At 39.3% G+C, this 17,954-nt stretch overlaps 1 protein-coding gene across 1 annotated transcript in view; it reads right to left on the bottom strand.

Annotated features, from left to right (window-relative positions):
* The window catches only part of AK9 (adenylate kinase 9), a 178,447-nt gene that overhangs the window by 55,131 nt on the left and 105,362 nt on the right, over positions 1–17,954 (bottom strand). Inside the window, exons 19-22 of the mRNA XM_007940858.2 lie at positions 15,656–15,742; positions 14,974–15,177; positions 14,260–14,381; positions 8,810–9,022 (exon numbers count right to left, since the gene is read on the bottom strand). Of these exons, the coding sequence (XP_007939049.1) occupies positions 8,810–9,022; positions 14,260–14,381; positions 14,974–15,177; positions 15,656–15,742 (626 nt within the window). The remainder of the gene's footprint in view (positions 1–8,809; positions 9,023–14,259; positions 14,382–14,973; positions 15,178–15,655; positions 15,743–17,954) is intronic.

The following is a 17,954-nucleotide window of genomic DNA, read 5'->3' as shown; positions in this document are numbered from 1 at the left end:
GTTATAATTTTCACAATGTGTCACCATTATCACTATTTCCATTCTGTTTCCATTCATCTAACTTCTCTTCCCCTTCTTGCCTTTTTGTCATCTTTGCTTTTAGATAAATGTTGTCCATTTGGTCTCATAAAGCTGATTGTTTAAACAAGCACATTAGTCATGGGTGATATTGCTTATTTTATAAGCCAATCTATTATGAAAGGTGACCTCCAGGAAAAGCTTTAGTTCTAAATTCAAAGATTATCTTAGGGCAATAGTCTAGGGGGTTCCTTTAGCTTCTATCAGTCCAGTAGGTCTGGTACTTTTTAGGAATTTGAATTTTGTTCTACATTTTCTCCCATTCTATGTGGGACCTTTTATTGTGTCTCTTATCAGAACGGTCAGTAGTGGTAGCTGGGCACTATCTAGTTATTCTGGTCTCGTGTTAGATGAGGCTGTGGTTCTTGTTGGCTATTAGTCCTGTGGACTACTTTTTTCTTTGAGTCTTTGTTTTCCTTCACTCTTTTTTTACTTCAGATGAGTAGAGACCAATAGCTGTATCTTAGATGGCTGCTTGTAAGATTTTTTTTTTTTTTTTAATTTATTGTGATTTGGGTGAAAGTTTACAGAGCAAATTCACTTTCCATACAGCAGCTCACATACACTTGGTTTCATGACATTGACTGTAATTTACCACAGTGCAACAGCTCCCCTTTCACTTTCTCCTCATACTCTTCCATGTGTCTTTCCCTCCCATGCACTCCTGCCCTCCGAGCTGTCTCCTGTGCATGCACAGCCCTTCTATTCTCCCATTATTGATCTCTCCAAGGTGTGTATCTAGCTAATGTGAATGTTCAGCTTATATGCCTGTCTCTTTTGTTTGGCTGGAACTCACAAGAGTGGGTTCAATTCCAGACCTGAAGGGCAGCTAGGGGCCATAGTCTCAGTGGTTCTATCAGATTCTACCAGACCAACAAACCTGGTCCCCCCCTTTTTTAAAATGGTTTTGAGTTTTGTTTCACATTGTTCTCCCACTCTATCCAGGATCTCCTACATAGATTCCCCTCTGAGTGGTTGACAGTAGTAGCCAGGCACCATCTAGTTCTTCTGGTTTCATAGTCATATAGGCTGAGGATTCCATGGTGTACCAGTTGCTTGCACTAACTGCTTCCATGTGCCTTTGGTTTTCTTCATTCTGGCACTTTGCTCTGGCATTCTTTGCTCTGGATGAGGAGAGGCCCATCACTGCATCTAGATGGCCACTTGCAAGCTTTTAAGATCCCAGTCACTGCTTGTCAAAGTAGGATGTGGAACAATATTTTTGTGTAGTATGTTATGCCAGTTGAGATTGATGTCCCCTGCAACTATGGTGCTGAGCCCACAGGTCCAACCACTCATTCCCTCTTGGTAGCTGGCTGTGGCCAAGAAGTGACTACAACCTTGTCCCTTGCTTGCAAGCTTTTAAGACCCCAGATGTTGCTCATCAAAGTGGGATGTAGAATATTATCTATATGACCTATGTTATGCCAACTGACTAAGTTGTCCCACAAGACTATGGTCCTGTTGCAGGCAGTTACCTAGTGCCACTATGACAGGAATACCACAGAGGAGATGGCCTTAACAAATAGGAATTTATTCTCTCACAGTTTGGAGGCTTTAAGTCTAAGTTCAAACTGCCAGACTCAAGGGGACCACCAAAAGGAGACCTTAGCAGAGGAGGACTTTAACAATCAGGTGGACAGGATGGAAAACCAGCCATCCTTTTTCCCCAGCTACTCCTGTCATTGCTCAATGGACTCATGAACAAAGTGGCCATGGTGTCAGGGATGGAGGTTATGCATGGGCTCAGCAACATGGACACCCACTTACCAAGGATGATTTGGCTACCACCACTGCTGAATGCCCAATCTGCCAGTAGCAGAGACCAACACTGAGTCCGCAATATGGAACCATTCCTCAGGGTGATCAGTCAGCAACCCGGTGGCAGGTTGATTACATTGGACCACTTCCATCATGGAAAGGACAGTGTTTTGTTCTTACTGGAATAGATAGTTATTCTGGATATGGATTTGCCTTCCCTATATGCAATGCTTCTGCCAAAACTACCATCTGTGTACTTACAGAATGCCTTATCCACTGTCATAGTATCCCAGACAGCATTGCTTCAGATCAAGGGACTCACTTCACAGCAAACGAAGTGCAGCAAAGGGCCTATGCTCATGGAATTCACTGGTCTTACCATGTTCCCCCTCACCCTGAAGCAGCTGGCTTGATAGAATGATGGAATGGCCTACTGAAAACACAATTACAGTGCAGCTAGGTGGCAATATCTTGAAGGGTTGGGGCAATGTTCTCCAGGAGGCTGTATATGCTCTAAACCAGTGTCCAATATACAGTGCTGTTTCTCCAAAAACCAGGATTCACGGGTGCAGGAACCAAGGAGTGGAAACGGGAGTGGTACCACTTACTATTACCCCTAGTGACCCACTCAAAAAATTTTTGCTTCCTGTTCCTTCTACCCTATGCTTTATGGGTCTGAAGATCTTAGTCTCAAAAGAAGGAACACTCCCATCGGGAGACACAATACTGATTGCATTGAACTGGAAATTAAGAATACTACCCAGCCATTTTTGCTTCCTCATGCCTCTGGATCAACTGACAAAGAAGGGCATTATTGTGCTATCTGGTATGATAGATCCTGATTACCAAGGGGAAATTGGATTGACATTACATAATGGAGGTAAAGAAGAATATGTCTGGAATATAGGAGATTCTTTAGGACGTCTCTTAGTACTACCATGCCCTGTGATTAAAGTCAATGGAAAATTACAGCAACCCACTTCTGATATGACTGCTAACGGCCCAGACCCTTCAGGAATGAAGGTCTGGGTCACCCCACCAGGCAAAGAACCATGACCAGCTGAGGTGCATGCTGAGGGCAAGGGAAATACAGAATGGGTGGTGGAAGAAGTTAGTCCTGAATATAGCTACAACCATGTGACCAGTTACAGAAACAAGGACTGTGATTGTTATATTTCTTCATTGTATATATGCATCAAGTATTTTTGTTTCCTTCTGTTATGAACTGTGAAATGTAGATAATTTTAATGTGTTTTGGTTGTACATGTGTTAGCATATCATGTTAGGTGCAAATATGGCTTTATAATTGTCCTTATTTAGAGATTATATAGGGAGCTCTGGTAGTGTAATGCCTAAGGCACTTGACTGCTAACCAGAAGGCTGGTGGTTCAAACCCACCAGCCACTCTTCGGAAGGAAGATGGGGCAATTTACTTCCATAGTGATACTGCCTCGGAAACCCAAGGAGGGGTTGCTATGAGTCGGGGCCAACTTGATGGCACATAACAACAACAACAATAAACCAAGCAAAAAGCCTCTTAAAGGCCCCCTATAAGTGCCTATAATCTCCATTCTGGAGATGAGAAAGCTCAAAGCCAGAGAATCCACAGTATGGATCATCCATGTGGATGCTGAAATTGACAAGAATGATGATGAGAGCTATGGTGAAGCTGAAGCTTAAGTCTTTTGTGAATGATGATAAATGACTATGAAATTGGTAAGTGATGACAACACACAAAACCCAAACCAAACTGCCATCAAATTGTTTCTGATTCATAGCAATCCCCTTGGGTTTCCAAGGCTGTAAATCTTTACTGAAGCAGACTGCTTCATCTTTCTTCTATGGAGCGGCTGGTGTGTTCAAGCCACTGACCTTTTTGTTATCAGAGAAACGCCTCAACCACTAAACCACAGAGCTCCTTGGTGAAGGCAAAAAGGGGGGAGGGGGAATGTTGCCATATCTGGATAGTATGCACTTCAAAGGAATTGAAATTCCGGGAAAGGAAGAAGTTACGAATTGCAAAAGCAGAGAGAAGCAACAAGAATAACCTTATTACCTCCTGTCCTTGTAAAGAAAATGTTCAGAGAAGAGTTTAAAGATGTAGGGAGAAGGTATATCAGGAAAATATACACAAGGGAAAGATAAATCCATGATATTCTGAAAGGAACATGATTTTTAACCTAGAAATCTATGGACAGAAAAATTATCAGTCATACATGAGAACCAAATAAGGACATTTTCAGATATGAAGACAGTTGAGGATGTGTTTCAGCAAAACAATGGTGGGAAAAAAAGGAAAACATGATGTAAAGAACTATGGATTTTACTCCCATGTGTTCACCATTCTTCTGTTAGCCATATCTGGATAGAGCTCTGGGAGGCTACTCTTCACTTTATGTGAGGATCATCAGTGGAATTGATTCCATCATTAGTTCAAGAATTGGGCACACTACAAAACTTAAGTCAATGGATGCATCACATTCTTTTGGCCACTGTGATTGGTTCAGTGAAACTTTTGCTGAAGGTTTTGAGGAAAAACAAATCAGGTCCTTTTTTGCTTCTTTTGAAATCAAAAGGATTTAAGATTTAGAACTCTTGCTGCCATTTTCCCACAAGGGGGAAACTCCCTAAGAATACATATGCAGAGAACGCAGAAGTGAGAAATGGAGAGAGAGAAAGAGAGAAAGTGGGTTCTGGTGACAAACTTGACACTTGATAGTAGGCAAGAAGCCACATCTAAAGCCAGTACCTTTTAGTTAAGCCAGTTTGTGGTAAACTTTCTTCCTTCCATCCATCCATCAATTGCAATTGCTGTTGTTGTTATGTGCCATCGAGGTGGCCCTGACTCACAGCGACCCCTCCTTGGGTTGCTGAGGCAGTATCACTACGGAAGTAGATTGCCCCATCTTCCTTCCGAGGAGTGGATGGTGGGTTTGAACCACCAGCCTTCTGGTTAGAGTCAAGTGCCTTAGGCACTATGCTACCAGAGCTCCTCCAATTGCAATTAAGAGAGTTCTATATCATCCTGGATTCAGGGAGTCAAATTGAAGGTATGGTGAAGGGGGTTGTCAGGATGGTCATTAGCAGGAGGATGGAAGACTCTGGATGGAGGTCTCTGGCAGCAAAGGGAATCGACAATCATAAAGTATGTTTGAAAGCTTAGGAGAACTTAAGAAATTGATAAAGGCAAGAATATAAGAAAGAAAATTGCAATAAGAAATTGCAAGAAGATATATTTTCATTTTATTGTCCAGCAGTAATGTTATTCAACTATAAAGAAATGAAATACTAACATACAACTTGGCCTGAAATTTTGCATATGAAAATTAGTTTATTGGTTTTCACATTCTTGAGTCAATGTAGGAGCAAAGCATAGACTTCATTGGCTCTTGGACAGCATACAAATGTTAACAACCAGGATGTATGAAAGTATAAACACCAAAGATAGAAGACAGAATACATTAATGGAGAAGGAGAGGTAGGAAAAGGGGGCAGGGGTGGCTCATATCTCATTTTGCTAAGAGGAGAGTAAAGACACACTTAACAAAAAATATAAAAAGAATGGAAAACTGAGAATGTTCCTTAAAGTTATAAAGATTGCCAACAATGGAATGAAAAATAACATAGATATAAATCTCTAGGAAAGGAGGTAGTGTAAGAACTAAATCTTCACTTGTCATCTCCGAAAGTCAGTTGCTAATGATTAAAGTCAATATATCAGGAAATGGAGAGATAAGCGTATCATTCTAGTATGGGAGACAACCACTGAAGAATTAAAAATAGAAATGTTAAGGATATTGTCTCTGAGTTGGGACTTCAGTGGAGAGGGGAGACTTGATTTCCTCATAAATTAACACATGCAAGTATTATAAACAATGAAAAATTGAGCAATGGGAAAAACAAACAAACAAACAAAAACATAAAAACTGGAACCAGTATGAAATTATGCAGCCGCAGCCTCACACAGTACTTTTAAATTGCTCAGTGGTAAAACTGCTGGAGTAACACAGGTTAACTCTCGGGCAACCTGATCTGTCTGGAAGACTGCTGCATTATGGTAGCTAAACATGGAAGAAAACGTCCGTGACTAACTCCACGCACTAAATGCTTTGCAGGGGAACTGTGGAGTCACAATCAGGCTTTCGGGATGTTACCCACAAGAATTTGAGTAAAAAAGACAAATAGAGCACAAGCAGCAAAATGACTCAGAAGGAGAGAAAATGACACCTGAAAGTGACAAAAGAAGACAAATGGCCACAGCCCTTCATGGCCCCCACCACCAGTAGACTGGGGATTGTTAGTGACAGCCCAACCACTCACATGCTGCAACAGTCCCCGTGGGCGTTATATAAAAACTGAGGTTCATGAGAACGACCCAAATTATCCAGAAGAATTTAAATCATGTTCTGTATGTTATGCTTAAGAAGTCATGGGTATTATGTAAAGTAATATGGCAACTTATTGTGATTTCTATAGTTTGATTTTGTACTCCCATCCCAGAGAACTATATTAACAAAATAATTCAAAAGAAACAAGAATGCTATTCCCAAAGATTTCTTAAGTACTATTTCATATCTACCATGGGAAAATACTACACAAAATAATGTGAAAAAATGTCTAAAAATGAATTTGATGTTAAAATCATTTTGATGATCAAAATGATTAGGTATTAAGAAATCTATGTAGAAATACAAAAACATTTCTATGATGTAATATTAAGTGAAAAGCAGATCACAGAACATTATATACACTAGGAAAAAAATATATCCATGTGGAAGAGAACTGGAAAGTAAAACATAAAAATAAAAACTGTTGTCCAAAGCTGGTAGAATTATGTGTTGTGCTTTATTTTTAAAAATGAATAAAATACTGCTACAATGTGTTCTTGATAAATATTTCTTTTAAAGAAGGTAGAAAAAAATAAGTTCCAATGGTAGATAAATAAGTAAGAATAAAAATGTTCCCACAAATTGAGGAAAAGACCGATTATTTTCATGGCAGTCAGTTGTAAGCCCATTTAATTGACAATTTAGTTCAGAGGACACTTTTTTTTTTTTTTTTTTGTAATTGAACCAATCAGTGTCAGCCTCTTGCTTCTGAAAGTCAGCCAGTCAGAGACAGACTCACTCCAATGAACATGCCTCTGAGTGTGACCCAGTCAATCAGTAGTCTCACCTGATCAGACTTCTACAGATGATGTCAAACCACTTAGGCCTCTGAAAGCTCACCAGTTCCTGAATTTCACACTTCCCAAAAACCCTGTGGAAAATCAGCTGACTGCCGTGCTCAGAGACAGTGCTCATACCAGCCTTTGTTGTTGGTTGATGTTCAGTAAGCTCTGATTCATGGTGACTGTGGTGTAGTAAATTATCTGGTATGGCTTTTTTAGCCATAAGTCTTTGTAAACTCCATAGTGGAATTTGCTGTGAAAAACTGAGTAGCTTGTGATTGTTAAAATCATCCACCTGGGGTATTTCTGTTGGGAGCAGCACACAGTAATGTTCTGGAAGTTTGCTCTCTCTCAGATGCTTAGAAATCTGATGTTATGATTGGTTAGTTTGGCCATTCTGCCAGGCTCAAAAGGAGGCTTTCTAGAGGCAGAAGAGGTTTCTCTCTGACTGCTGGCTGAGAAGGATGTTCTGCTGAAAGAGACAAGCTCTCATGAAAGAGACATGTGCTGCTGGGAAAGAGACTCAAGAGACACGCATTGCTGATTGAGACACCGAGGGACACGCACTGCTGGGAGAGAGACTGTGAAAGTGTTGGCTGAGAGTTGGCAGGCTGGGAAAGAGACTGAGTGTCTTTCCTGAACTTGAATTGTAGCTTGGTGCTTCCCTAATAAACCCCATAATCTGTGAGTTCTGTGTGGCCACTGCAGTGAATTACGGAGTCCAGGAGAGAGGTGGTGGGTGCTTTGGGAGGAATGGTTGGTGAAAGGGCTGGAAGGAGGCAGCATGTCTGGCCTTGCAGGAATAGGCCTTGGGTTACTTATGGTGATCCTGTCTTCCTCTTGTGGGGTTAGAGGAGGTCAGGAGATGTGGCCTCCTTGTCCCTTTAGCAGTGACCTTATGTATAACAGAACAAAACCTTGTTCTCTTAGTATAAACCAGTAAAACAATTGCCCTCCAGTCACCTCTGACTCGTAGCAATCTCATGAGTGTTAGAGTAGAACTGTGCTTATAGAGTCTTAGTGGCTGATTTTTTTTTTTTTTTAAATAAACTGCCAGGTCTTTCTTTAAAGGGGCCTCTGGATGGACTTGAACTTCCAATTTTTGAGTTAGCAAGAAAAGCATATTAAGTGTGCTAATCATCTGCACCAATAAGGGATTCTGTCTCTCAATATAAACCAAACCAAACTCACTGCCGGTGAGTCGGATCCAACTCACAGCAACCCCTCCTTGGGTTTCTGAGGTGGTATCACTACGGAAGTAGATTGCCCAACCTTCCTTCCAAGGAGTGGTTGGTGGGTTTGAACTGCCAGCCTTCTGGTTAGCAGGCAAATGCCTTAGGCACTACGCCACCAGAGCTCCTGTTTCTTAATATACCAAAAAACTCTCCAAAACTCAAACTCACTGCCATGGAGTTGAATCCGACTCATAGTGACCCCTCCTTGGGTTTCTGAAGTGGTATCACTATGGAAGTAGACTGCCCAACCTTCCTTCTGAGGAGTGGTTGGTGGGTTTGAACCACCAGCCTTCTTGTTAGCAGTCAAACACCTTAGGCACTACACGACCAGAACTCCTAATATAGTAAGCAATAAATTCATCTTTGTCTTTTTATTCCAGATAAAAAGATACATATTGAAGTATTACTGTAGAAATCAAAATAGACACTTATTTTTATGTTATATTCCAAAATTGTTGTTCTTTGAGACACTTCATTGTTATATCAGATTGGCAACACTACCGATCTCCAACAATGGAGGTTGGTAGTAAGGAATGATAATTTAGGACAAGAATATTGCTATTACCTTTAAGGGTTCGTCATGAGCCACATACTTCTCAGGATGCTCCAAAAACTTTTCTTTAGCCTCAACACTTGAAAAATAGTAGATCTTTTCTCGATATTTAACTGCATCTTCTAAGTTGCCTGGTTGTAGGATGAAGTTTTCTTTAAGAACCACTGGACAAAAGTGCTTTGTATCTCCCAAATGCCTCCTCTTTTCTTTAATTTTATCTTCATTCTAGAAATATATTCAAAGTTTATAGACCATTATTAAGCAGTAATTTGACGCAATACCAAAGAGGAAATTAAAAAAATAATTCATCTTGAGCAACATTTAATCCATAGTAACACAAATTTAAAATAATCCACAAAACGGCAGTCTTTATACAATTTTAAGGAGCTCTGGTGCCACAGTGCCTAAGGCATTTGACTGCTAACCAGAAGGCTGTGGTTCAAACCCATCAGCCACTCCTCGGAAGGAAGATCGGGCAATCTACTTCTGTATGGCTACTGCCTTGGAAACCCAAGGGGGGGTCGCTATGAGTCAGATCCAACTCCACAGCAGTGAGTTTGGTTTGGTTTCGATATGATGTGGCAGTTCTACTCAAAGGTCCTGAATTAACTCAATGGCAGTGGATGGGTTATTTGATTTTGATTATATTAAAAAAATCAATTTTCATATCCCTCTAAATTCACATCCCATGATTCTTGCTTTTTCTAAACATCACTAAGAATTAAACAATGCTTAGCGCTCTATAGACACAGGTGGAATGAAAAGCCTCAGGAGGTGCTGCTGGTGCAGAGTCACTGTGAAAAATAGTATTCCCAGGAAAATAAGAAGCCCTGGTGGCTCAAAGGCTAAATGCTCAGCCACTAACTGGAAGGTTGGCAGTTTGAATCTCCCAGCAGCTCTGTGGGAGAAAGACCTGGCCATCTGCTACTGTAAACATTACAGCCAAGAAAACTCTATGGGGCAGTTCTACTCGTCACACAGAGTCGCTATGAGTCAGAACTGACAAGATGGCACCCAGCAGTAAGCACACCTAGGAAAATAAAAGCTAAACCAAGGTCCCAACTTTTTAAACTAAATGGGAGAGGTCTCAGGATTCGCTTTGTTTCCTATTAGTTTAAATGTGCTTATTGTAAAAGTATTCAAAATACATCACAATGTGTAAAGATTAAAAGCCTCATCTTTTTCCTTCCAACACTATATTAATACTCTTAATAATGTATCACTCTAGACCCTTTTTTCCCCAAGACAGATGTAAAATTAGACATATATTAAGCACAAATGTTGTTGTTATGTGCCGTCGAGTCGGACCCAACTCATAGTGATCCCTCCTTGGGTTTCTGAGACAGTATCACTACAGAAGTAGATTGCCCCATCTTACTTCCGAGGAGTGGCTGGTGGGTTTGAACCGCCAGCCTTCTGGTTAGCAGTCAAGTGCCTTAGGCACTATGCTCCCAGAGCTCCTGTAAGCACAAATACAGTATTTAAAAAAATAAAAAAGGAATAATACTTTACATAATTGTTCTATAACATGCTTCTTTTTCACCAAATAAGACATAAGGAACATTTTCTGTAAAGGTGCAAAAATGAGACTAATCTATACTTTTCTTGGGCCTGCCTTGTTCAATTTTTGCATTAGGGTTATGCAAGCTTCAAATGACTGGGAAGTCTATTTCTTTCTCAATGATATGGAAGAGTGTAAGCAATATCCACTCAAAATAACAAACAAACAAACAAAAAAAACCCACTGCTATCGAGTTGATTCCAACTCATAGTGACCCCTTTTAGGACAGAGTAGAACTACCCCATAGGGTTTCCGAGGCTGTTAATCTTTACGGAAGCAGACGGCCTCATCATTCTCCTGTACAGCGGCTGGTGGGTTCAAATCACCTACCTTTTGGTTAGTAATGGACTGCTTTAACTACTACACCATCAGAGCTCCTCATACATAACACAGGAACTATCTAATCAAAGAAAGTATATTAGAAATGACCTATAAACAATATTATTTTTGTTTGTTCAGCTTTTATCTTTCTTCCTAAGCAAATTTTAGTAGTTGTTTTATTTTGGGTAAAATTCTTTTCATCTTGAATTTCAAATGTATTTAACATACAGCTTCCACAATTAAAACAACTGTTTTGTTTTTATCTAACTATATACCCATTTCATTCCACATGTTTATTACTTCTTTTTACATGACTCAGCTTGCTAGAAATTTGTACATTTTATTACTCCTGTCAATGAACTAACCTTACATTTTTTGTAATTAGGTCTACTGTTTTTATATTGTCTTATTTTCCTATTTTATTAACTTTTGCCTTTAATCTTCATCTTTCTTTTGGTTTCTTTTGTTGTGCTTTTCTTTCCAGGTTCTTGAGTTGAATGCTTTGTTATTTTTTCCCAATATTTCCTGTTTCCTAATTATTTATTAGGAGCTCTGGTAGCATAGTGGCTAAAGCACTTGACTGCTAACCAGAAAGCTGGCGGTTCAAACCCACCAGCCACTCCTCGGAAGGAAGGTTGGGCAATCCTACTTCCGTAGTGATACTGCCTCGGAAACCCAAGGAGGGGTCGCCATGAGTCGGGGCCGACTCGACGGCACATAACAACAACAACAATTATTTATTAAAGTAGGGTTGCCAGACTTAGTAAATAAAAATATAGACATCCAATTTAATTTGAATTTCAGATAACAAATTTTCAATATAAGCACATCTCATGCACAAACACATTTATCTGAAATCAAATTTAACTGGGCATTGTGTATTTTATCTGGTGACACTAATTTCTATTTCTGCTATACCACAATGCTTTTATGTGTGATTTTTTATATTATTGTTCATTTTTCAGTAGCCTGTAAATTTATTTTTTCTTACTTATTTAACTCACTAGCAATTAGAAAAATGATGTAAGAATACACATTTTTAAATGTTCAAGTGTTTATAAACCCACTGTCACTGAGTCAATTCTGACTTCCAGTGACTTATAGGACAGGTAGAGCTGCCCCACAGGGTTTCCAAGGCATCTGCTTTATAGGAGCAGACTGCCACATCTTTCTCTCATGGAGTAGCTGATGGGTTTGAACCACCAACTTCTGGCTCATAGTCAAGTTCTTTAACCACTGTGCCACCAGGGCTCTAGTTTATTGTAGCAATGAGGAAGTGTTATCTTCTATGTGGATACTTGAACTATTTTCTTTCTTCTCAAAGTTCAGGAGTCATACTCCTTTTGCCCAGGACTAAGCGTTTGTCTTTTTTCATCAATCCTGCCTGGTTTGGGTGTGCCCTTCAATCTGTAGGTTATGTCTCTGAGTCTCAGGGAAATTAATTCTTGCCTCTCTTCCATCTCTTCCTTTTTCTCCTCCATAACACCTATCACTGGCTAGGTCTCTTGGGTCTATCCTCCAAATATCTTTTCTCTCAAATTTTCTGTCTTTTTTTACATGGTTGTTCTTATACTTTGAAATAGGTCTTCTGTCCAGCCTTTTAATTTAAGATATTTATTAGGGCCTGCAGTGAATTGCTTGATGTGGCCCTTCTAGCCATTGTCCTCCATTCTGTGGTGTTTTGTAAATCCCATTATCCATGCCTATTTGGGGTGGTGTGGTAGTTAAGGTCAGGCATCAACTTGGCTGGGCAGCTGGTAGTAGTCATTCCCTATAATGACTGGCAATCGACTCTGTGATGGGATTTAGGTTAATGCTGTTAGGGCAACACAGGTGGAATGTATCTTGAGTCCTGCCTTGCTGGAGGGTATAATTCAAAACACCACCCTTCGCTTCCCTGAGGGTATACCTATGAATCTCCTGGGAAGATTCCCTCTCCTCTTCTCCGGCTTTGTGTCTTGGATCATCCTCACCTCACCCCTGGATTTGGGACAGCAGCCGTCATCTGATCTGCTGATTGAGGTTCATCAAACCCCGAGGGTTGGGAGGATCCACCAGACCCACTCACAGACCCGGGACTCGCCAGCCTGCCAGCCTCCACCACTACTACGTGAGACGAAACCTTGGGTGTCTGTGAGTTCTGTGAGGCATTACAGTGAAATACAGAACCCTAAGACTGGGGAAATTACTGGGAGGAGGAGGAGGAGTCAATGTCTGAAATGATGGAGTGGCGTGGTAGTTTGGACATTTGGGACATCTTTGACCTCCGCCTCATGGGGACCAGCCTCGTGCTTATCTTTCTAAGAGAAATTGTTCAAGCAGGGCCTTAAGAATAGTGTTGTAGTTTCCTACTAGGAAGAGAGGAAGTAAGAAACAGTCATTACATTGTCAGTGAAGACCATACTTAAAATGTAAGTTTGGCATGTTATAGACAGACTGAGATTTTTCTACAGATAAAAGAAAGAAGCCCTTCTTTTGGATGCAGGAAACAAAAGAGAGGGAGACATAGAGGATCAGCAGACACGGCAGAAGGAGGATGACAGAAGAGAATGTGACTAGAAGTAAGGTAACATCACTTCCTTCAGCCGCCCTGGCTCAAGTATTGAAAGCTCTCATCAGAATTACACTGCATAGCATTTGTAATCTGGCACATAAATATTTGGGTTTATGTTAAGCAACATATGAGTATATGTTTATGTAACACTTTTTTTTAATTTATAAAGCTTAGGATTAAAAGAACTATTTCATGTTTTATTATAGATAGATGCCTGAACTGGATGAATATCCAATGAGAATGGCTATCAAAATTCTGATGCTAAGAGAGTAAGAATGGGGCATCACCAGGGGTTGTTCCTGTGTGAGACTCCTGCACACTACTATGCAAGTGGCCCCTCAAAGACAACATTGCTGTATTTTATATAAAACATCCAAAACCAAAAAACCAAACTCACTGCTGTTGAGTCGGATCCAACTCATAGCAACCCCTTCTTGGGTTTCTTCTGAGGTGGTATCTCTATGGAAGTAGATAGCCCAATCTTCCTTAAGAGGAGTGGCTGGTGGGTTTGAACCGCCAGCTTTCTGGTTAGTAGTCAAATGCCTCAGGCACTATGCCACCAGAGCTCCTATAAAACACTCACTTCTGTTAAATTTATACATTTTAATTTTTCTAAAATCTATATATTTTTTCACACACAAAAAAATCCCTTTTCTCTCTTTATGGGTACAATACACTATCTATGTACAAGTGAAACTGGGGTGGGAGGATGTGTGGAGCCACATTCAATTTCCTTCTTGGCTGCGCTGAGCGTGTGCCCATCTCTGGCCTTTGCAGTGGAATGATCCTTGTCCGTATCCTTTTCAGCCTATTTGTCTCACCTCAAATGTCAGCTCCTCAGATGGCATCCTTCATTGATCATACTGTTCATTGTTGGTTCTTACAAAGAAGTTATGTATGAAAGCGGTTATTTATGAAATTGAGGACACCTGTTTGTTCACTTGGGTCTAAAAGTGATAGTTCCCGCTCTGGATATACATATTCTGTGTGATTTCCAAATGAGAATGAGAAATAAAAGAATCGTACCTCTTCCTCTTCCTCCTCTTCTTCTTCCAGCTCCTCATCAACTTCTGCTTCCGCCTGATAGTCTTCAGTTTCTTCATCATAATCTTCAATACCTAAATCCCACCCAGTGTACTTAAAAGGTTCTGTAAAAGAACACACACACAAACAAAAACAACCAAAAACGTTTGGGAATATATTTTTATAATAAAAGGATGTTAACGTATTACTGTTGTCAAAAGCTAGGACAATTAATTGTAATTACTAAACTCTTGGTATGTATGTAAATAACCAAAACCAAATCCACTGCCACTGAATTGATTCTGACACATAGCTACTATCCTTTAGGACAGAGTAGAACTGCCCCATAGGGTTTCTAAGGCTATAAATCTTTATGGAAACAGACTGTTTCATCTTTCTCCCATGGAGTGCCTGGTGGGTTTGTTAGCAGCCGAATGCTTTAACCACTATGTCACCAGAGCTCCTTTATGTATGTGAATAGGCCTCAAAATTCTTTCTGTGACAGCTGTCCACTATGGTCAATTCTAGTTGTGCCCAGTGGTTCCTCTGATTGGCCAGTGGCTGTGCTATGACCATTGTGTGATATTTTAAATATCATCTCTGGATTTATTGAATGTTTTAATTCATAAACAATCAAGAAAGTCTTTAAAGTTTCACAACACTTTTAATAACATTACCTGCTCCTGATAATAAAAATGTTATGATTATAGCCCTTACTTTCCATAGTCTCTACTACTTTTTGAAGTAGTTCCTCTGGAGTTTTGCCAGCAATCTCCAAGTTTAAAATTTGAATTAAAGTTAAATCATTGAGTGTTGCTTCCAGCTGCTTCCAGGAGATGGTAAACTGTCTAATCTTCTCTTTAAGTGGCTCCATTTCAGGAACATCAGGATAAGCATCTTTTGGATAGTCAGGCAGCATAACTTTTGAGTAAATGTTAAAAAAAAAAAAAAAGAGGTTTTAAATATTATTTTCTTAGTCTTCTTGTCAAAAATAAGTTTATAATATTTTAATCATATTTGAAAGAAATACAGTATTCCAAGCAACAAAATACGTTCCATAAATTCATATTCTAATTATGTTTTTCTCCTTGTATTGGTTATAGATGAATTATTATCTATTAATAATAGATAATTAATAAGCCAAATTAACAGGATAATTAATGTGAATTTCATATGGCATTTCTCACTATTAATAAAATATATAAAATAAAATATAGTATCAAAATTTGGTTAGATACATTTTTAATGAAATAAGCTAAATAAATATAACACACAACTGGCATACAGTACAGAAAAAATTAAGTAGGAAGTTGATACTATGCTAAAATAAGGGATAAGACTATTTATAAGAGAATAAGAGCACTTCAATGTATTAACTACTTTTAATTTATAATCTAACCTGTTTCAGGTAATTTTTCAGTTTCCAGGCCCTTTTTGGATTCTTTTGGAATTTCACTTTCAACTGTAGTATCAATAGGCTCAGCTGCTTAAGATAGAAATCTAATAGTTAGTGTTTGAATTTTAAACACATTATTCCTTTTTAAAAGCTTTGCCTCAAAGAAAATTTCAAAACATAATTTATATTATATATATATATAATGTTATATTATTTATGTTATATAATTATAGAATAATATTATATTTCTACTAGAAGATACAGTTCTTTTTAGGCAAAGTATGATATTAAAAATATATAATAATATGAGGCCTAAATAAAGAATAGGGGCTCTGGTGGTGGCGTAGTGCTTAGGGCATTTGACTGCTAACCAGAAGGCTGGTGGTTCAAACCCACCAGGCACTCCTCAGAAGGAAGATGGGGTGATCTACTTCTGTAGTGATACAGTCTTAGAAACCCAAGAAGGGGTTGCTATGAGTCAGATCTGACTCGACAGCAGTGAGTTTGGTTTTTGGGAAAAAAAAGAATATTCTTATATATATATATATATATATATATATGGCTATTGATCATAATAATGGGCACATCATAATAAGATTATGGCTGATAAGTGTTGTTAAATATTATTTAAACCTCTGGTAACATGGCATAAGACTAGCAGTACCTGATACTCCTTTTCATTTCTCATTAAAATAGCCATGATGATATACCACCAGAACAGAAAGTGGCAATGAGAGACAATGACATGCCTAAATCCTAACTGTGGATATAGGTGTGCATAAGCTGAGGAAAATCTCAACTAATGTCACTGTTGGTGGTATAGACCAAAAACCATTTTCCCAACTTATATAAAATATGCTTTATATATAGTCCAACACAGATAGTTTTAGTGAAGGAGGAACTAATTTCTACCGTCTCACTCTACAGTCTACTGGTTCTAAGATACAAGTCTCACAATGATCAAAAGTAAATAAACAAGTACACAGTCATTCTGTAACTGTGTGGAAACTGTCTTCTGAGTTAGCTAAAGCAAAGTTGGGTTCTCTTTCTACATCCAGAATCTATAATATTTAATACGCAATACTCAGGAAGCAGACGGGAAAAAGCCTAGGACTGCTGGCCTGGTGAAGGCATGCTGAATGCTCAGTTACTTAAGCTGTTCAGTTAGAAATCATGACAAAGACAAAAGCATCAAGAACTCTAAACTGTCTTAGCCTTTCTGGCTTAATCAGTGAGTGTAATCGTTGGGAGTGAAAAGATCTAGCCTCGGCCTAGAAGAGCCATTACAAGATGAATACTTAGGAGCACCAAGTTGAACTAGGTTGACGTACAGTAACTTGACCTTCAGGTCTGTATCTGAGAGTGCCTGGTAAGAAGTTTAAGCAGTTTTGTCTATGTGGTAGTTTCTTTTCTTTTTTTTTTTTTGTCACTTTCTGCAGTCTTGGCAATAATCCAGTCTCTTACAACAGGTTCCTGAAAGGGCTCACTATACCTCTTCTGAGTCCCATTCCAGGGCTTCAACTTGTAATTTTTCCTGTTCTGGTCAGCATTCTGGATCACCCAAATTTTAAAAATTTGAGTCTATTCCAGTTTCACTGAGTTGGCTGTACCTGAACCGTTTCAAACCATTTTGAAGCCCTCTATAAAACAAACAAGATCATGTCACTCCCCTGCTTAAAACCATCCAACAGCTTCCCACTGCCCTTTGTATAAAATCACCACTCTGTTCTGACCTATGGAGTCTGCATGCTCTGGCCTGTGCCCCCTTCCCAGACTTACTATTGTCCTCTCCATTGTTCACAGCACCTACTCCTGCCAGTCTGCCTCCACATTGACTTGTCCAGCGTCTGTCTGCCTTGTGGTTTTGCACATGCTATGTCCTGCCTCCCCTTTCTTTGTGCTCTTCCCATGGCTGATTTCTCTCATCCTTTAGGTCTCAGTTTTCATTCATTTCCTGAGAGAAATCTTCCCAAATAACTATCTAAAGTAATGGTCAGTGCTGTCTTTTTTTTTTTTTTTTTTAAATGTTTACTGTCAGTTGTAATTTATTTTATATATTTGACAAACAATACACATAAAGATCAGTCACTTCTCATAAAACTCTATGAAAAACCAAAAACCCAAAGAATAAACCCTAGTTGCCCAGTTGCTCTCCAGCTAATTCTTTTTTTAAAAAAATACATTTTATTGAAATATAATTTGTTCTTGTTGTTGTTATGTGCCGTCGAGTTGGACCCGACTCATAGCGACCCCTCCTTGGGTTTCCGAGGCAGTATCACTACGGAAGTAGATTGCCCCATCT

This window comes from Orycteropus afer, unplaced genomic scaffold (assembly GCF_000298275.1).
Source record: "Orycteropus afer afer isolate SDZICR_OR568_19922 unplaced genomic scaffold, OryAfe1.0 scaffold00072, whole genome shotgun sequence".
NCBI lineage: Eukaryota > Metazoa > Chordata > Mammalia > Tubulidentata > Orycteropodidae > Orycteropus > Orycteropus afer.
The sequence above is the reverse complement of the archived record's forward strand: the minus strand, read 5'-3'. Positions and strand labels throughout refer to the sequence as shown.